This window comes from Platalea leucorodia (genome assembly GCF_965183815.1).
Source record: "Platalea leucorodia genome assembly, chromosome: 2".
Taxonomy (NCBI): domain Eukaryota; kingdom Metazoa; phylum Chordata; class Aves; order Pelecaniformes; family Threskiornithidae; genus Platalea; species Platalea leucorodia.
Genome location: NC_138824.1, coordinates 82,724,784 through 82,751,664, shown reverse-complemented (window position 1 = coordinate 82,751,664; position 26,881 = coordinate 82,724,784). Strand labels below are relative to the sequence as shown.

At 40.5% G+C, this 26,881-nt stretch overlaps 1 protein-coding gene across 2 annotated transcripts in view; it reads right to left on the bottom strand.

The window, feature by feature from the left end:
* GLRA2 (glycine receptor alpha 2) overlaps positions 1-26,881 on the bottom strand; it is a gene marked incomplete at both ends in the record, with an annotated part of 125,755 nt that overhangs the window by 5,348 nt on the left and 93,526 nt on the right. For both annotated transcript variants that reach the window (XM_082337828.1, XM_082337827.1), the window contains one exon: positions 22,866-23,015. In XM_082337828.1, coding sequence (XP_082193954.1) covers positions 22,866-23,015 — 150 coding nt within the window. The remainder of the gene's footprint in view (positions 1-22,865; positions 23,016-26,881) is intronic.

Sequence of the window (26,881 nt, the reverse complement as noted above, 5' to 3'; positions counted from 1 at the left end):
AATCCTCTTTGGTTCCCCACAGAAGGCTCTTACAAAGTTAAATTGTCAGGAGATGAGAGGGAAGGTCCTTTCATAGATTAACTGTTTAAAAGGCAGTAATGGAGTTTAGGAGTAAAAGATCAATTTCACAACTGAGGGATTTGCTGGAGGTGATCCCCAAGAATCTGTGCGAGAACCAGTAACAAGGAAGAAATTTATAAATTTGCTGGGACAAAGGTTCCCAAGGGAAGGTATGCAGGTGAAACAGGCTGTTCAAAGCGGATAAATCTAAGCCAAGCTTTCCAGAAGGTTTTCTAAATGTTGAGTGACTGAGTAACAAAATGGCAGAAGGTGAAATACAGGATTGATAAGTACAAGCTAAAGCACATTGCAAAAGATAACCCTAATTACACATAGGCAGTAATGGGCTCAAAATTGGTTCTTTCCCAATTTTGGGGAATTGGTTCTTTCCCCCGTTTAGGGAATTCCCACATAGATGATTCTGACAACATTAGTCCTCTGCTAAGCAGTCATCAGGCAACGGACAAACGAAACAGAAATCATCATTCTGCCACTTTATCCTCTCAGAGTGTGATCAGTTTTTAAACACAAGGAGCATTTCTGGTCAGCCAAACTCAGTAAAGCTGAATTAGGTAAAGTACAAAGGGGAGCAGCAAGGATGATAAAAGGCTTTTTCTGCATAAGGAGAAACAATGTAGATAAGATCTTTTCAGCTTAGAAAAGCTATGTTTGGGGGTGGATATCACAAAGGTCATAAAATCATGGTGAATGTTAATAAATGGAAGGAAAGGGAGTAGGTTATAGGTATTTTGGTTTTTTTGTTTTTTTTTTTTTCAAGGCAGGAAATAGGATAAAACACAATGACACTACGAGGCAGAAAAGAAGACCTTACTTTTTAAAAGGAAGTTATCTTTCATTTACCTGTGCAAATCATTGTGTGAGAACATTTCAGAGGATGAAAATAGCACAATGGCACAAATTCATAGGTCCATGTACAGCTATGGAAAGTGCAACCTAGTCCATGAAGAAGTGGACCCTTAGTTGATTATTTTCAGAAGACAGAAAAGTCCTTCTAGGTTTGTCTTGGAGCTTTTAAATACAATTTGTCTCAATATCCATGCCAGACCACTGCTGGAGAAAGGATCCTGGAACAGAGGCCATTCCTTCTCACCAAATATGGCATATCCTATGGGAATTCAGGTATTCCACCTCTTGATAATATGCTGGGAGCTGGAGCTGATGTTGAAATGTCCTGCATTTCCACTAGTTTTTAGTACTTTGAATGTCATTTTCTCCTCTTCACATAGTTCTGCCTTGAGGCTAAATCCTGGTGCAGAAAGAGATGGCTCTTACATAGCAAACCTATGCATCCCAGTTCCTTAGACAGGAGGAAAAAGTGAAGCTGGAGCAAGCTCTGGTCGCATTTGGTAATAAAGAGTCACTAACAGACTCCTCTGATTTGTTCCACCCTGAAGAGCCCTAGATCTCAGCTCACCTACTCCAGATGCCGTTACCACTCCTCCTTAATCCAGGCTTCAGAGGAGCAGAAGGTGATGTAAAATTGTCAGTTTCTCACCTCAATCCTGCCCAAAGTATAGATCAAACATGTCCTAGAATTTGGCCTAAGTATTGTTTTTCCTAAATATTCATCAAGGTATTTCATCAAAAACGTGATGCTGCTCCATCCAGACCCACCATTCTGTGTGCAATAGTGGCAGTCACCCCTTTTCTACCTCTCTTAACACCCTGCTTACTGAGGTTTGTTTTTTCTCTCATTTGGACACTCATGCCTTATAAAATCTAAGTAAAACAGACCTTGTATTATAAATAGCACCAACATTTTAATTAATGGAAGAGAAATTGGCCATTGTTGTCTTCAGTTAGGGTTTCCAATGGACAAATTTAGGTTTGTTTTAGAAAGCTGTGTTTAATAATACCTCCTATCTCCAATAAACAGCAGAAGAATCTTTGAAGCATGAGTGATTTACTTACTTACTCATTCTGTAAGAACAGCAAGTGAACTGTTGTTAATACAATAATGAAATGGTAGTTAATGTGGCTTTGCCCTCTTCGAGTAGGAACTGAACATTATCCAACTGAAAGAGTAACATAATTTAAACATGTGGGGGAGCAAAAATATTTTCTTGGCTTGAAATATCTTTAAGTGTAATCTAAATTTTTCAAGGATTACTTCAATAATAAAGATTATACAGTCAGTAAGGGTGATTGGTTTGCTACCAAAAAAAAAAAGATTTTCCTCTTTCTTTAATAAAGCACGGCTTCCTTCTCTCCATTTTGCAAATGCATTTAACGTGAATTTCTTATTCAACTTTATGGTTTATATATAATATAAGGGATATGAGGCAGGGAGGGAGAACCATATGCGCTGCTGTTTTGCACAGCATCATAAATGTTACAATAGAGTTATAGCTCCTAAATAACAGCAGATCTATTCCTGACACAGTGTCTTGGTTTCCCTTTGTTTTAAATGAAAATAATGCCTTAAAATATCCAAACCCAGTGATCTGTGAGTGTTCTATAGACATGATCTGCCTGGATATTAAATCCTCTCAGGACAGTGAAGTCTGGAGACTTCACTGCTCTAGGATAACTCCTCTGGCAGTCTCTCTCTGATGAAAGCAGAGGTTGGCCAGTTTATCAGTGGGAACAGCACATTAGTCTGTTTTACATCAGACAAATATAAGTTAATGACCTAGATTTGAAACATAATCTGCTCTGACCCGAAATCTGTCGGATATAGGACAACTAATTTCTGCTCATGTCTGCATGCAAGGCTGAGCACACTGCAAAGCTAGTGTTTAAATATGTGACTATTTCAGCTACAATGTGGAATAGTGGTCAATGGGCACATCAAAGTGAAATGTAGAGCAAGACTATATTTACTGAAATTTTAGAACTTCAAAGGCCTAAAACACCGAGGGAAACGTACCTAAAATTCACCTTTCCCGCTTTCTCTTGCTTTCGGCAAAACATCTGCCCCAGGAGAGATGAGATGGGGCACAAGCAGACTCTCTCACCTGCCTCCTTTTGGCAGCATTCAAGCCCCAGCCTCAGACTTCAGTGCTCTCCTGACCTGAAACCTGCTGCAGGGCCAACACTGCCTAGCAAGTCCCATCCTGGGACAAGGGCGTGTGATGTCCCAGCTGTGTGACAGGCTTGGGGAACATGCCGTCGCAGCACTTGGGGCACTTGGGGCAGCCCTGAGTCACGGATGGGGACATCTGAGCTCCCGCCCTCCCAGGATTTTTTCCGTCAGGTTCTCTGATGCTTTTCTCCAAGCAGATTTAAATATTTTGGGGAAGATCGTTTTTATTGCACCTTTGGCAAATTTCTCACTGGTCTCTGCCTCAGCTGTAATCATCTTAGACCACTTTATTAGAGCACCCCTGTGCCCTGACCGTGGCATCTCAGAGTACCTCATTTGTTAAACAGCCAAAATTAAAAAAAAAAAAAAAAAGAAAAAAGTGTATATGTGCGTATAGGGCCCATAAACTGCACTCGTGATTTGATTCATGCAATTACCCTCTAGAACAATGTATTGCTGGGGATTTTTTCAGGCTCATGTTTTGATTCCTTCAGCTCCAGCAGTTTTTGAAGCTGATCAGCGCAGTCCACAGCAGGCCAGGGACAGTGAACACCATCCTCCCCACCTGGGCCAGGGCTAGGGACAAAGTGCTAGGACCTGCAGCATCTGTGCCCCTTGCTAGGCACTGGCTGTCTCCTGCTCGGTGCATGGAAGGGGAAGGAGAAAGGGAAGGGGAAGGAGAAGGGGAAGGGGAAGAGGGGAAGGGGGAGGGGAAGGGGAGGGGGAAGAAAGAGGCTTTTTTCCTTTCTGTTGGTGGATTCTCTCCTTCAAGCCATTTGCTACAACAAACACCCAGAACAAATGCAGAGGGAGATTGCCAGACCTTCTTCAGACAGACTTTATGCATTTAATTTATGCAAATACTGCAGAAAATGAATTAAATATTGCAAATTATATTAATAATTTAAATTCTGCAGCTAAAAATAGTCAAGAATATCTGAATAATCTTAAAATGTTCACATGCAAATTTTATAACTTTTGTGCGTTGTTTTTTTTTTTTTTTTTTTTCCTGAGGAGACAAGTCAACTGCTAAATAAATGCCTGCCTTTTCCAATTATCAGTTCTTAATACCAGACTTCCAATAAATAATGTTTTGGGGTTGGTTTTCTTTTCTTATCTTCTATTACACAAATTATCCTTTCTGGCTTTGCATATAATTTAGTTCTTGTTGTTAGCCAAGATCTCAGTCTGGAATTCTCTGGCTGTTTTTACATACCTCTGAAGCGTGATTGGGTTAAACAAAGTATTTGCCAGCTATCTGCACTTCAAACTTCTTTCTAAAATTAAATTGTTGCATCTTAGAAACATCTTGACTGTTTGAATGTATTAGAAATTTACTACACAAATAGACTTCTGTATTTGCCTTTTCATTTGCTTCTATGAGGGTTGCTCTATAAAACTCTGATATTATTTATTCACAGCAAAATGAATATTCATCATGAGGTAAAAATCAATGACACTCAATGCTATAGCAACTTGGTAGTGCAATCTTTACACAGAATTGTTGAGGGTTTTTTACTCATCTGGTAAGTAATATATCCACAAATCCTACAAGGTCATTAGAAGTATGCATACAACAGAAATTAAACAAGATATCATTTAAAATGGCTTTGATAGTTTTTCTTTTACTGTATTACACATACACATAAATATACACACTCACACAGTCTGTATGCACCCACACATGTAGATATGTGTACATACATATACATGTGGGCATCTACTTAATTTAGTCATCTAATGCCTTTTGTATTCCCTAAAAGCATTTGTTAGTGGGAAGTCCACCTGGTGAGAAGTTTTATATTCTAGCTTAAGGTTAGGAGCTCTCTCCAGAGCATTTATCAAACTGCAAACTCCATTTTGAATAACTTCTCAAAATGCTAACTTTTCTGCTAGCTTTTCCCCTTCAGATGGGAACGCAGTTCTGAGGAGCAGGGATGCGGAATACATGGGCAAGGGTCATTAAACCTTCCCAACCCTCTCTGCCCATGAGCAGGCTCAGTGGTGGGGTGCTGGCAACTCTCCAGGAGACCATCTGCCCAGGCCAGTAGCTAAGCAACAGATTGCCTGGTGATGGACTTTTATTACTTGGCAAAACTGATTAAAGGATAACCTGAAACAATAGATTTAATAGCATATAAGAAAAGTCAGTGCTGAGAGGTACAGGCAGATAAAACGCGGAAGCATGGCTATAGCAGTGGAAGAGGTATTCTTGGGAGAGGATCTCAGATGCTCACCTGAACTCAAGTTTTGCTCAAGAATAGCAAGGAAAATGGGAGAAGAAACATCCGATTAACTTATCTACAGGAGAGAGAGCAAGAATAACACCAAAATAAAGGGTTGCTATGCCAGCAGCCTTCCTGAAAGGTACATGTTGTATGTTTCATCTTTTATGTGTCCTAGAGTAATTCTAAATCAGTGTTTGCAGTGCTGGAGCTCTGGAGAAGCCTGTCCTTGGGTACACGGAAGACATCAAGACTCACTTTGAGGGCCCATGATCACCTGACCTTGAGGTCTTACTTCTGTGTGAGGATAACACATGGGGAAGGATCATGTTCAGAAAATGTGCCAATAAGCCATGAATGAAGCAGTGCAGGAGCCACCCAAGACAAAGGGAGACCCAGCAGCACAGGTTTCTACTTCACTGGACATCCAATAGCCTCATGAGTACCAGGCAGAAGCACTCTACCAGAACCAGACAAGATGATGGGTTTGGGGGCAGCCTAAATACTGCACAATAGGATATCACACACACTGTGCATTTATAATGAGTGGGCATTAACCTGATTTGTTTGTCCTCTGAGCTGGAAACATGAACGGGGTCTTAAAACCACTAACGTGAAACACAAGTAAATGGATTAAGGAAATTATATTCAATAGCGACTCTTGGTCCTTTTGCTTCCCTGTCTCCTTCCTTCTGCACCTGTCTTTTTTCTTCTTGACTGCTTTTCTACTTTTTCTACCACACATTTTGCCTCACTAATTCCCTGTTCTGCTCTCGGCTACCTCCTTTTTGATGCTTTCATCCTCACTGATTTCCAAATATATGACCTCCACCTTCTGCTTGTAAAATTCAGTTCCTCCCTCAAACCCTACCTGCTCTTGCCCCTTTCTGCTCTTTGCAGCTAAATTCTCTTCCTCCAAAGAAAAGACAAATGATAACAGTAGAGGTCCACCTTGCCAAGTACACCTCTGAACTGAGACGTGTTATTCTACCTTTTAAGAATAACCAGGAAATAGTCAATTTTTTAAAAATTATCCACGTTTGGATATCCACAGAGGTCCTAATTGCTCTAAGAGTTTCCAGTACCACAAAGCATTTTGAAATGTATTGCTTCTCATTTACACTACTGTTCATGACATACAGCATGCCCCATTCCTGGCACGGAAAGCTGAAGACTGCTGACTGTGTTGCCCCTTGGAGCAGTCTGTGCCTTTGTTGTAACTGCCCAGAACGTGCAACACGAACCATTTGGAGGCTTTGGGAAATGAAAACAATGAGTGCTGCAAAACCGGCAAACGGGATTTCGTTTTTATTCTAAGTTTAAAGCTCAGCAAAAAGAGTTGTTGTTTGTGCACAGTACATGTTGTTCTAGGCTACTGAAAACTGAGTAATGTGGTAATATATGCAAATAGTAATAGATTAAAGATTTGGCATGCTCTGGAATACTCCAATGACATGTCCAATCACAGCAGTACCATCTGCTTTTCCTTATATGTGCTAAATTTATAACATTGTGCTAATTTCTATATTAGTTTACACACCACCTTCAGGAAATTATACTTAACAGATAAGCAATATTTGGGCTTTGTGACATCTTTAGCAAACAGTTAGTAAATGTGTCTCCAATTACTCTCAGCTCTCTTCTTAGAGAAAGGAGTTTAGAAATCAATAATATTGATTATGTACACTTTTTATCCCTGAAGGAATGGCAATGACTTGCAATTCAAATGTCATTTCCCTAAGTTTTTGCTCATGCTAGAATTTTGACAGACCAAAAGGGGATCAGACTTTCACCTGGAGCTTGGACACCAGTAAAACACAAGAGCCCTGGTATTGCACAGCTAAATTAGAATGAACTCTGTATGGAGTGGAAATTTTACCATATTGCTAACTGTACCTTCTTTTCAGGCAGTGTTCAATTTGACATTACAGAGAATACCATCTTACTGATCAAGGTTATAAACCTACAAAACAAATTGATATGTTCTCCCTGTAATTTGGAAAGAAAACAAAAGTACTGGAAGAATACCCATGGAGTCGACACAATATCAGCAATATCCCCCTCCTCATGCTTACTCACTGACACTCTGAAGCACGGGAAGACAGAAGACCAGGCAAGGAAAGGCTCCTTTTGATGGGGTTTCTATGAATCTCTTGCCCTGTCAGCTTCATGGTGGGATGGGCTACTGATGATCCCGGAGCTCATTTGCAGTGTCTCCGCATGACTCTGCGCTGAATGATTTCTCCCCATGGGATGAAAGGCTGAGTTATCCCTTCTTTGGGTCTGAGGGGAGCAGGTATTTCAAAGTGCAAGGCCATTGAACCATCACCTGAGGGGACAGCTGTCTAGAGGATATTTTAAACGTGTTTGACACATTTAAATAGATGGTTTCAGCTTGCCAGTCTTGGAATGGCTCCTAAAATAAATGTCAATATAAAGAATAAGGCAATTTGTTTTGGATGATTAAGAGAATCTGGCTCATATATCCAAGGTGTGACAATTCCAATCACATCTTCATTTCAATTTACAGGAAAGAAATAAACTAGGCTTCATTATTGTTCATACTGCCGGTGCTATATATTTGACATGATAATCTACAGTATTAGTCAGTAAATTGACTCACTGGACTGCCCTTGATCATATGCTCCATTTTCCGCTCAGCAGGGCCCTCTGTAACAGCTATATATAACCAGTGAGAAAAAAAAAAAAACAAAAGAGACAGTTCTCTCTTAGATCATTATAAGATGAGGTTGCGTTCAGTTTTCCTGTTGCTTCAAAGGTTATAAATCATGTGGTCTTTTTGCCACCAGAGATAATATATGACTGCTGTTTGTCTAACTTGTCAAATCCTCACGTGGAAATCCAATACTCCCCACTTGTCACATATTCATTTCAGATGTGTGTTCTCTTGCAGGGCCCAAAATGAAATAGTCACTGTATTCCTATCTGCCAGTTTTCAAGTCTTGCCTTGTGTGGTCCTTCCTTGTCAAACCACAGTTGTCACGTTAGCAACCCACATGAGTACTTGCAGCAAACGTAAAATCTCCTGATCGTAATTAAAATTCTGCATGCTTTTCTATTAAATAAAGAAAATCATCATGCATCTTAATCCGTAGCTCTGCTCTTCTGCCACTGTTCTTTAAATGTCTGATTACTGAGCTCAGGCAGGTTGTTTTCAGGCTGCATCATGCATTTATGGGTTTTTACCACTGTCAAAGTAAGTATTGGATTAATCCTGGCTCTTCATCTATGTGTTGAAAAATTGTTTCCTCAGTCCAGACAGAAGTTAAAATTAGGAGTAACCTCTAAAAGAGGCTATAGGGTGAAGGGCAGTTCTCAGTGCTAAGAAAGGATGAGAGCACAGACTCAGAAAGCAGACAGCTCAGCAGGAGATTGGCACGAGTTACAAAACACAAACTTGTGTTTCTGTATTTCAGCAGCATATCTGCAGCTGTAACTTGTGCTGCTGCAGAAGGAAGGGGAACCAAAGAGCCTTAGGATAGAAAAAGCCTATTGCTATTCCTGTCCAGAATGGTAAATAATAGTTTAGAGACTTTTTTACTGACCTTTGTTTCAGGAGTACTTGCAAGTCAAGGAGAATTACAGGGCATAAATCAGAAATCCTCAACTGTGGGTCAGCACATCCACAAAGAGATATAATTCAGCTCACAGTCTCCCTGAGGAACAATCCCTCACAAATCTCTCTTAAACTCACTCCTGATATATTGGGCACATTACAGAAGAAACTGTTTAAGAGCACTGATTAATATTTTCAGCAACTGTAAATCTCCAAGCATACTGCTTGGTGCCGGCTCTGCCAGCTGGCTCTCAAGGGCTCTTCTGGTCCTGTTCCCCGCCATCCTATGATTCTGTATCTGTAGTTTGAAGAACTGAATAGAAATCAACAACTGTCCAGGCCAAACAGCTTTCTCTACATTGTAATGCTTTAAACATGCAAAGAGGCTAAAGTCTAAGCCTCTTTGCTTCGAAGCTTCGAAAGCTGCCTGCAGAAAAGATCCCTAGATTCACATGACTTTGGTACCAATTCCTAAGACATCTTCACTTTGATATGGAAGGCAAGAGAGGAGGACTTGTGGGAAAAGAAAGGTCAAAATTCACATCCCACCATGGCATGTCAATTACCCCTGTGGGTACAGCACGTTGGGAGTGCAGGCATCTGCCTTAGGCTAAGGCAGCCTGCAGCTCACACAAGAGTTAAGGTGTGGTATGCCAAAATACCTTTCTATCTCCCTTCTGATGAATAAGACCTCACTGCAGGAGAACTAGGTTCTTGTTTCATAGCTGAAGGGGGTAAATATTTGACAGACTCACGGGAGTTACGTTAGGTGGCAAGGAACACATAGCAGAGACAGAAAAAAAGTGACACTGAGAACACTGGCTGGGATGCCACATGCAATAAAACCATCTATTAGCCTCACATGGAGTTTGAAAAATATTCAGGAAATAACAGCTGTTAGGTTCAAAAATAGCATGTGAACGAAAAAGAATGATGAAAAAAATCCATTGTCATGATATAAGCCTGTTATTCAACCCCAGCTATGCAAATACCCACAAGATAACTCACCAAACAAAGGGAAAACCAGTAACAGAACAAAGAAGGGTGACAAAATCATCAGTCTTCACATACCAAAAAGCAAATTCAAATAGATTATTTTTACAACAAAATAACACAAGATAAGCCACAAGGGAAAGTGAACAAAGATCAAAGAGCAAATAAGAGACAGACGGCACAAACAGGCAACCCCAGTAGCTAGAAGTAATAGAAGAACAGGAGCATACAGCACTAGAGCATCTTAAAAGAGCTGTCGTGTATTTGGGGAAAAACATCCTTTGTGCAAACTTGAAAAAAAAGTATTTACAGCTAGGGAGCAAGACATTTTCTGTGCCTGCAAAAAGCTACCCTCTCTGGATTTTTTATTACTCTTTCCTCACATGCCTGTTTGGTCCTTATGAAAAAGTACAGTTTATATCTCCACTGCATGAACATCCAGCACAGGTAACAATAAGGGCAGAATAATAAAAGACCAACCCATTAGTGAAAAATACAGAACTGACTCCACCGAAGTTCATGACAGACAAATCTAGGACATCTCCAAAATAAGGAACAAAATGGCAGTGCTCAAAAACATTTAAAAAAAGAACTGCAACAGCTAGCTAATCAATTGCTTTTATGTAAGATCTGAAGTTGACGTGAAAGGTGAAGATTTGGAACAGCAGCACTGCCTTAGTGCTTCATGATATTTTTTTTTTAATGATGGGAGCAAATAATCTTGCTTTCCTCCATTGTTTTTGCTTCCTTGCTTGCATGGACTAAAAGACCCCAGCCACTACCTGAGAAATCTGAAGCGACAGGATGAAGTTGGCTTATACGAAGTCCTTAAATATGCTAAATTTGTCCCTGCTCTTGTTCATGTAACTGTACAAAGAGAAATAACTCAGATCAGGAAATAAAACCTTCATAACTAGCTCTCCTCCTTTCTCTTTCAACCCTCTTTCCTTGCAGGCACAGTCACTGAACTCAGTATAACTTTGTTCATGACAAATACTGGCTGAACCCTGCGAATATGCATTACAATTTGCAAAACGATTAGTCATCCTGTTTGCTTTCATTTAATACATAGCTTTGGTTATTTCTATTTCTTGATTAACCTCACACAAGATCTTCCTCCACTTCCAACACTGTTTTCATTCCCAATGTACACTCCTGGCAGCTCCAGTGGCCATATGTACTCCTAGTCCGAGAAACACTGAGGAGCTAATAGGAACAACTCATACCAAGTTTAAGAAAAGTGTTTTAATAATTCATAAATCATCACATTGAACTGGCTGCTCTATCCATAAATAGCAAGGGCTACTCATCACAAAAATACCACCTCTGGCTTAGAAAGTCCTTGAGCTGCAAAGTCCTGGAGCCCAGGAGGATGTATCGAGGACGTATTGCTGTCACAGAGCTTCCTGCGCCAAGTAATGCCCTGGCCTAACACGGAACAGCCTTCTTGAGGTTTATCTTCTCCAGATGGAGCTTCCCACAGTGAAGAGATGCAGTTGGTTGCTGAACAGCTGCCCCATGAATTTCAAAGCCACACTGGCTATTTAACTTCTAAGGTTGGATAATGAGCAAAAGAAATGTTCCTACCAAGTTCCTTTGCCTTCTGACTACAATGCAGAATGTTTCACAGGTCACAGGTGACAAGTTCATTTTGCCTAAGTTGTAAATCTGAAAACAAGAATCCAAATGCATTATTATACCTTTCTGTAGGCATTACTAAAACAATTGTTTATGTGATCTATTACTTCTGGTAGGAATCCAGTTTTATGGGGTCTGCGATAAGAAATTTGACTATTGCTAGGCAGAAAGGTTAAGCTGAAAACAAATGCTTCATGAAGAACACATTGACTAGGCTGAGAAGCCAAAAAACATATTTGCAAACTGGGTAGGAAGAGAAAATAAGCTCATGCTTGGTAGGAAAGGGTTGAAAAGTAATTTAAAAAGGCTATATAGAGCAATAATTTTGAAGGTAGCAGATAAATCAAGGAACAACTAATCCTCTTTAGTTTTGCTAGGGAAATCATTACTAGAAGTATTGGTGAGGCTACCTGGAGTGAGAGGCATGATACCCAAAGGTAAGAGACTCAGAGAGAGAACTAGAATTAATAAATTCAGAAAAGCTGAAGCCCAGGCACGGCAGGACATGCCAGCATATGAGAGCCTGGGGGAAACTGGCAATTACTAGGTAGATAGGCACAAAAGAAATCCAGTGACCTATGTGGGAAATACAGTGTAAAGCTAATGTAGGGAGAATAATATCTAAAATATGTTATGTCTCCTCTGCTTTTTCATCTTAGACACACACATACACATACATGCACAAATACATGAGGAGGGACCTATCTGATGGAAGGTTAGCTGACATTATGGTTTGATAAGGAAACTGCAGTTGAATAGCTGCATAATTTGCCACTGCTCCTCTATAAAGGATGGGGCAAGAACTTGCAAAACTTGCAAGAAAGGTCATTGTCTTCTGCAAGAGCCACTGGAAGGTTATAGGAAATACCTGTATAGTCTATTGGTAGGGCTGGAAAATTATTGAGCAAGAGCACAAAGTGATTTTCAGAAGACTTGAGTATCCACTCATTGGTGTAAATATCTGCAAACACAAGAATGTCCCCCAAATTTCGCATGAGAAGTCCCGTGACAGTAGCAGGGTCACCAGCCTTTCAAAGTTAGCACAGAGTACTCATATAAGTACTCGTATAAGCACCCATGCTGCACATGCAATGAAACACACGGGACCAGACAAATACATCTTAATTCATCTAACTAGGTATGTAATGGTGAAAAAAGGACCTTGTAGGTCTTCCAGACAGAAGATACCAAGGGTATCTAAAAGACCATCCTGTGATGCACAAGTTCTCTCTATCTCACCACCCTGTAGTGGCATCACACTTGACTATACTTGCTATAATTTCCCTTGACTGCCATGCTCAGCACAGAAAAAAGCCTACAAGATGAAAATTCTGCAGATGGGGCAAATGAGGAGACTTAGCTTCTGGTTCTATATTGTTCTTCGCAAAATCTGAAGACCGTGAATGTGGTAAAACCGTTTAGGTTTTCTCATAAATATCTGTTGTACAGCTCTTTCCTGTCAATTTGACAACAGAAACAAACCATATTAGAAAAGAGAGCCCTCCTTGGAAGTGAAAGAGAAATCTGGCTTAAGTTAACAGACAACAGATATAGATCAATTTCTCGGAAAGTTTGTGCTAGAGTATCAGGGCTGCTACATGCAGGTACCTGTAAGACTTTACATCCTGAAGAGGAAATGCATGACTTGCTTTCCTAGAATGGCAAGATCTCACATTTGTGCAACTCAGATAATCTTTAACGAATAGGGTTTGTGATTTCCATTTTAATTAATTATTCTTTTGACAGACGAAGATTACGGAGCACCTGAAGGCAAGTCTCTACCACCAGTAGGCTTGGGAAGGCTTAACAGAAAAATAAATGAGTCAGTCACAGGCAGAGCACTTCCACATGACTAGCAGAAAGAGTTAGCTCAGAAAACTACATGGAGAACCACTTGAAGAGAGTGAGGTGAGGCATGAAAACAAAGGCATCATGTCTCCTAGGAGTCTTGTCATGATATCACAGAGGAAGTAAAACCTTGGCACCTTGGTAAAATAACTTGTGCTTATGCAAGTGGATTATATATGTGTGTAGCAATGCACAGTATCTGTGTGAGAAATTATGTACACAGGTTAGAAGTTAAATGATTAGAAGAGCTATGCTATCGCTCAGAGAGAAGTTACAGGCTTGATGCAGAAATTCACAGATAGGATTCTGGACTTCTGTTACTCCACGTGTTTAAGCAACCACAGTAGCCTTTTCTGACCTTTCCAATCTGTTTATCCAGGAGCTAAAACACTGACACACTCAATATGCCAGATATATTCAACTAGCCACTGGAAAACTGAGCTTTCCAATAGTAAGTTCTTCTTGACATTGATCCTGCTGTAGTAAAGAAGTGTGTGAGAGCCAGGGCTGTGCCAGCTCTGAGGTGCCATAGGAGGAGCCCAGTCACAAGAGCAGAAGTGGGTAAATTTTTAGTGACTTGTGGCTGGGCTTGGCAAGGAGTTTTCAGATGCTCCCAATTTGAAATGGGTCTTTGTGAGGACTCTGGGAAGACTCAGCAAGAAGCACTCAGAATATGTGGAGTGTCAAGGTGTTTATTCCTTCCAGTGTAACTATCTCTATCCCTCCTCATGTTGTAGCAAAGAAAATCTCCTTCCCCACCTATCCACCCACTCCCAGTTGACCAGTTTCTTCTTTTGTGCAAGATAGATTAGATTACAAAAAATAAACCAACCAAAAAAAAGAAGCAAAAAACAGGCAGCAAGAGAAATACTCAAGTACGGATATCCATATTTACAGTAAATAGCATCTTGCTCTAGCAGTGGATCAAGTGAAATAAACATGTCTGATCATTAAATCAAACTAAATGTGTCAGAATCAGGCTCTGACTGATCAGTTCACCATAAGCAATGGCTGTTAACTTGAACAGAAATGACAAAACAATGTTGTTTTCCCTCTGGAAAAAAAGATAGAGAAACAAACGGCTTTGACACCACTTCTTTAAAAGTACTACAAAAACTGGATTTTACTGGAATCCATGAAGTTTTTCAGACCTTGAGACAGCATGAGGTTTCAACAGTCTAGTTAATACAATTTGGTTTTGCACAATGTCATTTGGACAACATCATTACAGAATGCTTCACAATTAATTACATTCAAATAGCAGCTTCTATCCCCTGTGGAGAACGGGATTAATTGGGTCAGATGTAAATATGCATTTCATGGATCCTACTGAACACTTGCCCATCTCACCAATTTACCGTGTAATTTGATACAACTGGTGTACTATGCTCCGGAGATGTGCAGGGTGAGCACAGTTGCAAGTCAGGGTAGAAATACACAGATACAGCAGTGCTGGTATTCTCAGCCTGCATTATGCTTGGCTCTAACTGCGCAACCCTTTCATTCTCTTGCAGAAATACTAATTTATATTTATTCACGCTGAAATACTCCGCTGTTGAAAAATGAAGCTCGGGACAGAACTCAGAACTGATATGAAGCACCATGACAGATGCCTGGCAACGTGGGATCAGAAACTGTTCTCCTCCCAGGTGTCTTCCCCCCACATTGGAAAGACGACCTGACCATCAGTGCAGTAAGAAACCCTGAGACCTGAGCCTTAGTGGGTCCTGACTCTGGGCAGGGAAAGAGTAATGATAAGCTACCTACAGGGAAAGAACAAAGGAGCCAGCTTTGGGGCAAAGTTGCTTCCTTGACCCCTTGTGCAGCCTAAGCCTAAATCTTGGGACTGCAATGGCTTTTCACTCTCTTTCTGGAGTCTTGGGTAGGGGCAGTTTAGGTTAAACATACTCCTCCTGAAGTCCCCTTTCTTCATTTTTTTATCATGAAACACATATTCAACTGGCTTTTTTCCATGAAATAAGGTGTGCCAGAACACATCCAGCAAAAGAATCACCGTTTTCTAAAATAATCTGGAAAACAAAAGCTTGTGCCTGTGGCAAGTGATTCTTGAAAAGCTACTTCTCGTTGCTTTAAAGCATCAAAAATAAGAACACTGTTTCCTGGCTCTTTCTAGCTTCCTCTGCCCTATTTTCAGTTTGCACTCTCCCATAGGTATAATAAAAAATGAGACATTTGCACCCAGCTGGAGAGTACCTTTCATGAGCTTGAAAACTGTAGAGTTCATTTCTGGTGTGTTTCCTGCTGTTCATGAGTAACTACCAGGACAAACTCACTCGAGTGAAGTGCAAACTTCAGTCCCCAAGGCTTGTCAGTTCAAAGCTGATCCTTTCAGCCACTGTGTGCAGGGTAGGTACAAGAGAGGTCTTGGAGTTTCTAAAGCAAAGTAACACTACCAAGCAAACAAAAAAACTTTATCGAGTACTCCTTCTGGCTTTTCCAGTCCTACCTGTCCCAGTTGGTACAGTATACAGTCATTTGGTCATCCCAGATCTGAAATATTGTAATATTACTGTTCTGTAGCCCCTTTACACTTAGTTTTACAATGTTTATACCCTGTTCATATCTTATTTAAGGTTAAGGAGTAATTTGCTAAAGTATTTGCAAGCTGGCCAACGTGAGTCATTATACTGTATCATGTCCTACTTGCTGCTTTGATGTCATGCCTGGTCCCTACAGTTTGATTATCTGTCCCCTGCTCCTACTGAGTACTCGATGTTGCACCACTCTGATCATTGCAGTGGATATAAAGATTCACCATTCTGCAGCCTTACCAACTCCCCGTCAGTTCTCAACTTCTCTGGTTTCCACCACCTCTAGACTAGGCATTTTTTTCCCTGTCCTTTTTTTTTTTTTCCCCACCCCAGAACTATGAATTTTGTTCTCCTGATTTTGTTCTCCTGGCTTTGCCTCTTCTCTGGTACCTGGATTCCATTACTTCAGCTTGTGTGCTTGTACTCTACCGGCTTTGATTACTGCTTAGATATTTGGGACTTGATATTTGGACGTCTTTCTCAGGAACTGGTATTACGTGTTCCATAAATGAGTCTGCCTTTGAATGTTTAATGTATCCAACTTTTTATTTGGTTTTCAGAGTTCTCTCCCTTGAAATGCAACTATCCTTTTTCTCTTCTGTTTCTTGGTTTGGGCTGAAAAATCCACTCCATATAGTCCATCATCTTATTATGTCTGAGGTGGCAAAACACATGAAACACAGATACTTGTTTTGAGGTTTTTTTACCTTCCCTCCTCCAATATGGGAGGAAAGAGCTTCCATTTAACTTTTCATGACACTCGTAAACAGTCCCTTATAAAAACCAATTTCTCTCTTTCACTGTTTCTTTGCCTGTGTTTCCTTTTCACTGGAAAATCTGCATTTCCAGTAAGCTTAGTTTGTCCACCTGGACAGACTGCTTTTACTAGATTTTTGATCTGTTGCAAGGATATCACCACCATGGCTGAACTGCTTCTTCTCCTGCAGGCTACTCTTTCTTTGAGGACTCCTGTCTCTCTTTAGACTTGTGTCTAGAGCAAGACTATGGATTTATAACCAGAGGTTTTTCCAGTTTGAAATGATTCTTTTGTTTAAATGTTTAAACTCACTGTAGTAAGTCCATTTAATAAACAATAAAGATATTAACTAGGGCCATTCCCAGCCTATTCATGCTCACAATAAAATGACAGGCAAGGACATTCAGATGAAGTCACAAGGTGACATGGCAACATGTTGAAATGTACTGTGTCTATTATTTAACTGGTTCTGTGCAGCCCTATGCGGGATTGTAACTTCAAGCTAAATGATCATTTTTGTGTATTTATCTTCTGCTGGATTTTTTTCTGCACAGTTACATTAAAGCGCTAATGCAATTGCCCTGGAGAAAGAAACGTAACCGCGATATCTTGAGGGTGTTTATCTAAAGCAGAAGCTATGTGCTCTTTAATCCGTTAAGTAAGCAACATGTGTGTGAGAGAGAAAGCCATTCAGACTCGGATTCCTATTTTTCACAATGAAACTCGTGTGCCTGAGCACGCCTGGTGAGTACCAAAAATAGCTCAGCAGAAAGGGCTTTCCTTGAGCACTTCCATTATTCACATGATGCAGCACCTTACATAATACGAAGCAAGCATGTCATTCCGCCGAGTGCGGTGCACACGGATGCTAGCGGGCAAAAATTTCCACCAGGGACAGTAGTACCAAGTGTTTTAAAGGCAAAGTCAGGCTGAAGGCACTGATTTTTTTCAATGGGCAAGGCTAGAAAATCTTAGAAAATTGGTGGGGGGGGCTGATGGAGAGATTTCAGTATGATTAAAATGGCAGAGATGGCCTTTGAAAATCACTGTTACTCAATGTGTAACTCTTCTCCATTTTAAAGATGAAAATATTATATCATCTTGACAGTCGCAGTGACTTTGTTTGGGCACTTGGGCTACCTGCGTTGCCACCTGCAGCTCCATCCAGAGACCAGCAGTTCTCTGAAGCACTCGTCCAGGTGCTGCCATCTTTGCTTAGTGGAGTTATCCTTTGCTGCTGTAATCACTTAGTCTCAGTCCCAGCTTTTTCATTTGAAAACACCATTTGTGCCTCCCTTTGCTAATCTGCATGCATGTGAACCCCCCTGGCTGCAGCATTGTTATTTGTATTGCTCTGTGTTCCCTGCACATGGGATTAAAGTCTGTCACAGCCTCCAGCTGCACAATTTTTCATTCAAGATATAAAGTATTTCTTTTAACACTAACGGTCCCAAACTTAACCCCTGTTCTTGGTCACAGTGGTAACCACCACACGTATTATTTAGTAAGCCATCTCTGAGACGATGGCATGAATACTAGCGTACTGTGAGTCATTTTGACTACTGATCATATAACATAATAATTACTGTTTTCAAAAAGGGATGACTGAACCTGTGTAAACAGGGGAGTTCTGCTTCCCTGGAAACACATAAATTTGAAAAATAAGCAAATCTTGTTTGATTATTACAAATCATATTTAAAAAAGAAATTCCTTTCTTTCAGGTGATCTGGCACTATGCAAATTTAAATATAATGAAACTACTACATCCTCAGTACCATCAGACACATGGCTTCTGCAGCCTGTACTCTATGCAAAAAGTAGTATCATGATATAAAATAAATAGGCAACCATTTCTCTCAGCAGTGAAATATTGCTACTGTTGGGTGCATTTCACTGTGAGCAGGAAGACTATACAAATCTTTAGGACAAGCACTGAATGCTTCCTCCAACAGAAACTGCATGGGGAAGGCAGACAGGTTGAAGCACTTATTACCTAAGGATATAGATATTTATTCTGTATGGAAGATGGCAACAGGTCCTGGTAGTGTAATCTGTTCTAATGCAATGACAGGTCAATGGCTCAGCTGTAAATACAATTTCTGGACCATCAACAACACAACCTGGGCTTTCCTAGAGAAATATTAACCAGTCTGATCTTTTGCTTGAGAGATCTGGTGGTCTCTTAAGGTGTCTTGTGCTTTCATGCAATGCTCTGAGGGCTGCAGCACTAAGAAGAACAAGACCCAGCAGAAGCAATAATGAAAGCAGTGACAGAAATACAGGCTTACAAAACCGAGGACGGTATTTTTCTCGTTTTGTAGATCTAGCTGCTAAACCCAGGAATCCTGGTCAGGCATAGTTCAGCACCTGCTTTTTGTCTCCCCAGATTGGCACTGAATGATGCAGTATAAATATTCAATCACCGCTCTTTTACACTGTCTCCTCTTGACTGTGCCACAATGACTTGCCTGTGACTTTTAGATTCGCATTCACCATAAACCCTAGTTCAGTGAGCAATACCTCAGCAAGTCAAGCTCCCTGCTTGTGAGGCTTCTTGTGGCACCACAGGCAATGTTGCTCTGTTCTCCTCTGCACACAAATGTCCTTCTCTTGAGCAGAAAAGTACCGAGCTGTGGCTGTGGTAGCATTGGTCCAGAAATCTCCATCTTGGTATGTCTCCTTTGTTCACCTCTCAAGTGCGCATCGCTTCTGTGGTGGGAGTTCTCCAGGGGAAATCAATGCCAGTGCAGCTCCAGCTCTTAGGGCTTTGCAGCAAAAGTACTGCAGCAACATGAACCCTCTGTGTACTGTCCTGGCAGTATATGTAATACACAATATTCAAAAGTAGAAGAGAGGTTTCTGCAAGTGTTCCTTAGAGAGAGGGTAACCGAGCCTTACAAGAACCCTAGCTGGACTAGTAGCACCATGTGACCGATAAGACACGCAACACTGACTGCTTACTTGGACTGTTTTGGTAGTTGTATGACATCAGCTTTCCAGTGACAGCACAGTAATATTGGTCCTATCTTCTAGAGAGACCCTGAAATTTTTCTTTTTATGTTCAGTTTTGTATATGTGTAAATATGATTATTTCTACAATAGAAAGTATCTAGAAATGAAGCCTCTCTTCTACTGCTTGATATCATAGCTCTGAAAGTGAAAAATTTATGGCATTGCAAACCCTCTATCTAATTTTGCTGTGTAATGTGAACTGTGATTTTTGCTTTGATTTTGAAAGCTACTAATTCCCTTTACAGCATACAAAATCCACTGAAATCATCTGCATCTTATAATCACATAACTTTACAGAGCTTGATCAAAGTCAGAGGCCCATTACAGCTCCAAAGCTGCTCAGGCAATGTTTTTATTCTGGGAAATCAGGTCCTGAGAGATTTAAATCCTGGTCCCATTTTATTTAAATGAATAAATTTCATTTCTCAGCCACAAGTACCAAGCAGTGAGCTGCACACTAAGCTCATTTCTCTCTCCATCACTGATTTTATTACCTCCACAACTCACCCGTAATCTGGATCTATCAGCTGCTATCGTATTGCTTCACATCTGCTACATGTTATGCTGTGTGAAAGATTTCAGCTCCATGGGTCTTCTCCAAGCAAATAAAAAGAAATGAACGAAATACATTTTTTCATTCATAGATACTCATACTCCACTAAGCAGGGCTCAGGACATCATGAGGAGGAACACTGCAGGTTGACGGTTCAGGAATAAATATCATACCAATAAAAATGCATTTCGTGATACATACCAAGTTTTGTTGGAATGCGCTCACCTGGAAGATGACACAATGTGGGATTTTCTGTCTCAAGACATTTCTTATGCTCCTGTCCCCCCCATTCACCCTATATTTATACAGGACCAGGATACTGAATATACATGCACTTTCCTTGGGAGGTCTGGAATGGGGGTGGCACAAGCTGACCATGGAAAAAAGCAAGCATAAGGATGGACCACAAGAATGTACAACATGAAACTGCTGTTCATGCTGGGGACAGTATTGTATATTTTGTGGGGACATTTAGCAAAGAGAATACAAGAGACTACTAGTGATGCCATCAAAATCATCCACTTCGCTGATTTATGACATCATTGCACACACTAAAACTCTCTCTTGCTTTCTCTTTCTCACTACAGTTTTACCCTCAAACTTGAATTGCCGATCTGATTCACTGTCCCGTAAGCTGATGACTCTTTGCTCCGCAAGCCATTCATGCGCCGCATGGACTCGACGCTTTCATTCCCAACAGTCATAGTCTGTGCCTGTCCCCAGAGTGTCAGCACAGATAGTAGCAGCAAGAATGAGAATATCACAGCGGTAACACGACACACATACACAACACACAAAGAGAGGAAGGACTCAGTTAGAGAAGACCATCATGCAAAACATGAATCACTTTCAAGGCAAAATAAACTGAGAAAATCGTGAGAGACAAACTCAAGTAAAGAGATGCAGAAAACACCTCCTAAAGAGATGGCCTTAGTAACACTATGCCCTATTTTGAAATTTGTGCAACCAGATTCATAGGAAAAGTGAAAGCAAGCCTGTGCAAATGGATAGGTGTCTCTTACTCCAGCAGAATATTTCCTTGTATTTCATTAAGGCATTACCCATTTTGCAAAGAATCCACGTGCCAACTGGCTTAGGGTAAAAGCAGGTCTTCTGGTGATTTGGTTTTAAATAACCTTCTGTAAATAGTCACCGGAATAATCATTCCCACAGCAGATGAATGACCATTTCCATGGACCAAAACCTCATAATTTTTGAGTGATGCCATTGGATACTGTTACTTACCAATGGTGGCTTCTTGACTACTTGTTCATCTCTATATAAGACATCGTATCCAAACCTGAAATTACAGACCCCATACAGCAGCTTCTGCTGCTGCCATGCTGGTTTTGGAAACAAAGGCAGTGCATCTGGCATGTGTGCTGGCAGACGGGGAAGCATTTCTGCTCTCTCCTATTCTAATCTTAACGGGAGTCTCAATTCACCTGACAATAATATTAAACCAGAGAACAGCACTGGATTGCTTCCCAGAGCATCCATCAAATATTACATTAGCTACAGAATATTTATTAGACAGACCTGTCAAAACACAAATGCCCTGTGCCATTGTTGTCATCCCTCTTCTAAAGGAAACCATTATTTGTGTCTTGAAGCACTCGTGCAGCTCAAGCAAATATTTACTTCATCTAGCAAATGCATATGTACAGCGTAAACCTAAATGTTTCTACTGATACTGAAAACCAGTGACAGACACAGGAAGGATGGAGCCTTTATAGTTGTGGGAATGATCATAACTGGACTAAAATTCAATCTAATGTCTATTCTTGTCTTTCTGTTTGCTAAAGAAAAAATCAGGAAAGGTGGACAGTCTTCCTAAAAATATTTCCAGACTGACATCTAGGTTAAAAACAAGCCTCTCTTCCACGTTTCACTCACTGGTATAAAATGCTGTGATAACGGTACTCACAAATAGTCCCTTTGCTAAAAATTTGAAGTTAATATCAGTAATAAACTGTGAAAAAGTAGAATGTAGAGAGGAAATTGTCCTAATCCTTCTCTTTTTTAAAGTGGCCATGTTTCCTGGTTTCAGCTGGGAAAGACACCAGTCGCTGGTGGTTTAGAAGTGAGGGCAGAACTGCTGATCACTCTGTAATGGGCTACCTTAAGGAATCTCCCATTTTAAGCATGACTAGCTAGGGTAGCATTAGAAAAGACAGGTCTCAAGCATGTGCTGATGTCGGCACATCTGGATGATGTCAAGGAAATAATATTGGTACTCTATCTATGTCATTGCTTCCAACTGTTCCTTATCTGCTAGTGGGTGCCACATAATAGCATAATACTTGGGGATTAGAAGAAAATCTAATTTCACAGGTAAAAGTGCAGCTGCCTCAGCAATTGCAAGAAGAGAACAAAATTCTTGGAATCAGTGACCAATCTATTGACATTCATCAATAACTTCATAAACTGCAAATAAACCCAGCAGCCAGTTTTCAGCTCTTTATCAAGGAGCAAATCACTCAAAAGGAAACTTTAGAATAAGACTCTTCTGCGAGGGCAAGAAGAACTGAGGTGAGAAATCAACTGCACGTCAGCGTGCTGTCAGGGCAGACCCAGTCATCCCAAGTAAAGAGCAGCTGTACCTTGTTTTGTCTTCTTTGCCTTCTTCGAAGCCTCAGAAACTCCTTGTGCTGCCGTGAAACAAAGTTGACTGCTGCATATTCCAGTAATGCAGCAAATACAAAGAGAAGGCACACGGCCATCCAGATGTCGATAGCTTTTACATAGGAGACCTACAAAGAAATAAGACACAGCATGTTATATTTTAAACTTCTTCATGAGCTGAAGATATTGATGTGAAAAAATAAACATATTTCTGCACAGCATGAGTTCCAGTTGTTCAATGAGGTGGGTTTTTTTTCTTGTTTTGTGTTTTGGTTTGTTAGTTTAATGACTTATAACAAATGAATAATCCAACTATTAAAGGAAATGTGTGTTCACAAAGAATACACGCATTATGAGCTACTGCCTTTAGGAAAAGAATCAGGATTAGTCTAACAAAATACAGGTATCTTGTAGTCACAATCACAGTTTAACTGAAAGAATACAAATACAACGCGTGATACAATACCTATTGAAAAACAACTCTAGAAAGTTTATAGTTATCACCTTTTTCATCTTTTTTGAACCAATTACCATATTGATTAATTAGCTATGTTTGGTATACATAACCTCAAAGTAAACTCAAGGTACTGTATCCTGTTGGTTGATATGACTTTACTAATATGTGTGTTATTAAATATTCGATCCTAGTTGCTTGACCTTTATCCAAAAACTCTATAAGAAAAATAAATCTTCATAGATATTATCTACTACAAATACCCAAATACCAAATGCCTCTGTTTTAGTAAAAGCCTATTCTGATTTGAATTGACTGGTCCGCAATAAAATAAGATGCATTACAGCACTGTGATGTCACAAGATTTTTATCATATTACCCCCACAGTGGGACAAACAGTAGCCAATTAATGAGCTACACACTATGAATATCAAAGGTACATTGTCCTCCATAGCTGTATTTGGTCTCCGCCTTTCTTTGTAGTCTTGCAGTTTTTAAGCAAAGATCTTCTGATTAGGCAACAGCAGGTTGTCTCCTTTGTTTATCAGGTATTACATCCAGGGTGGAATTAAAATCATTTGACTTTTAATGTCTACAACGTACACGTGAGCTAGTTGCCGAAACTCCTTTGATATAAATAAATCAAGGAATGAAGAAGGACAGGCATTTCTAGGATGCAATGCATCTGAACTGTTTTAGATGTCTTCTTTGGGATGTGATGAATAACACCCAAATAAGTGCTTCTTCATCTTCATGTCTGTAAAGAGGAGCTTAGAACCACTGTCTAAGCATAGACACACGGGGTTTTAATCAGTTGTCTAAATAAAAGCATCACATACTGCCAGATTAGGCACCTAGCCTCCGTTTGCTAATCCAGCAGAGCACAAATGTCCAGTATTACACTAACCAGCCCTCTGGAGATGTCTCAGATACCCAAGGTCACCTCAAATGGCACCACCATACAACTGAATCAAGATAAGCAAAACGGATTGTACCTAAACTCTGAAAAATTATAATCATCAAAGGTATTTAAAGTCTGAATAATACCCTGCAGGCCAAACATTTCAATGCAGTCAAAACATACAGGTGTCTGAAAAGAGAGCAGAAAAGGATGTGTTGTGTATCTAACACTAATATTTAGACCCAATCTCCACCTTGGAAAACTCCACCGCTACCTTTTGCACACACTGTTCAAAATGACCTTGCTCTTAAGGTCCTGGCTACCATTTATGATGAAAGGAAGCACATCAGTGCTATTTCAGTTGATTTTGCTCCTGTTTACCCTGTGCTTGAATGGCATCACTTTTCAAAGTCTGTAGAATATCTTTTGTTAATGTCAGAGGGAATACACTGCGCTATGTCCTCCAGCAAGCAATATGAGCAGAGGAACCGGCATTTAAAGCATGGCAGAAAGGATACAGAGCTCCATCCTGCAGATCCTGAACACTGAGCAGGACATCTCAGAGGAGCCAAATACTGTTATTCACCTGCACGATGGGAACATACATTTCTGTAGCTGAGGCTGTACTCCAGCTCCACACTGCCATGCCCACTGCAATGCCCACAATGCAACATGCACAGGCTGAGATGGAAGAGAAGGAGTTAGCAGGCTAAGGTGATGCTATGAATCTGTGCCTTTTAATTAGATACACAGCAGGTATGCATTTCTCTCTCCCACACATAAAAAATTCTTACAAGTTACATCTTTACTGAGCAGCTGTGAAACCCAGTGGAAACTCGGCAATGTCCCAGACACTATGTGCCACAGGCTGAGGCGCAGTAGGAATCAAGTCACTGTAATTTCTGTAAAATGTAGCTGAGTTAAGATTGTGTGTTACCTTCCTTGAAGGGGCATCTTGTTTTGCCTTACAAATGCCCTTAGGAGATGTATTAGACATGCATAAACAGCTGGACTGTGCTGCCAGAAACAGTACAATGCAGGGAGCTGAAGCCACAAGAATCAGCATTTCTGACTGTGCAAATCCTGTCCTAGTGGGCTTAAAGCAGGGAGGGTAAAATAATAAAGGAATCCCCAAGTGAGTCTTCCTGCCACTTACACAGTGCTGCCATAAATGGCATCCACACTGTTGCTGAGCCAGCTGGATTATTTTGACTCCGGCCTGCTGGGCTGGAATCAGAGAATCACGATATACTTGGCAGGTACGGAGCTTGTTTTATTGTTTAGCCATTGCCATACCATGGCACAGCTTTATATGTGAAAACAGCACATTAAAAATAAATAAATGGAGAAGTCCTGCTGATCCCTTTGTTTTCAAATCACTTTATGTAATTTTATCTATGTATCCCCAGTATGTACAGAATTATGCTGCTAAAAGCCTAAAAGGCCATACAATTTTCTGAAGTCAGACTATTTTCTAGCCACCTCTATTCATGGAAAATGATGTTGCTCTATCACACCAAACCTAGGAGGGCCTCACATGGTACATGTTTCCAGAGAAGTCTTAAAGTGAGTGCCCAGATTTTAGACCAGCACTTTGGTATCTAAAGCATGCACAATTCAAAGATTCAGTGGATTTTAGGGTCTCTGTCTGCTTTAGCTGACCTTAACCTGTGTCTTTCTTCAACTAGGAAATAGTCACATCTACCAGTTCTTAGGCTGATCTGAAGCGAACCTCTCTCAACCACCCTTGCTGAAGCTATTCCACTTTGTATGAAAACACTTAAAATCCATTAGCTTGGAGACTGGGAACAGAGTCTCCCCTTCCTAGATGCAAATCTTAAGCAGTGGAACATGAAGTCATTCTCTGTCTCTGTGTCCCAAACACGTGCAGGGATTGAGAAGGCCCTATCACAGAGTATTTCATGGCGCTTGGAACAATTTCCTCAGTGAGATGAGCACAGAAAGGATGTGAATTTGATCTGCACATTCCAGGTGAGTGCTATAACCACTTGCCTACCAAATGCTGTGGCTTCTTACCGTGGTGTCTCACATGTCAATGAAATGCCTTATTCTAAGAGCTCCTCAGCCATTTCCCACTTATCTCCACAGGAAACTCTCCACTCAGCAAGCTCTAGTATGCATCTCATTCCTAGGTGCTTATTTCTCCTTTGCACTGTACAAGGAACCTTTCACATCTAATTTTCAGTTAAAAAAACTGCTGAGTGACACACTCGTAGGAACTGGGTTCTGCAAAACTGAGTACTTCGTGGTATCATAGGCACATCCACTGCTTTAGGAGGTTCTTCCACTAAAATCAAAAACAGTGTTACCAGCTATGTCTTTTCCCAGATCATGGTATAGCTTGAAAACTCGTATATTTGCTCAACTAAAAGGCTTACATCACCTGCTTTGGTAAGGACTCATCAAACAATACTGTATCTCCAGCTTCCTTAACTACCATGTCCATGCTCCATGCTCCATAGTCACTACTATGTACTTGTAAGATGGTATAGACCCTGATTTTTTTGGAGAAGGTTTTGTCTCACCTAACTTAAAACATGTTATGTACATGTGTTTTTTTGAAATTAATGGTAAGAAATAAGCATTTTAGGACAAAATGTATCCAAGTGGAAGGTAGA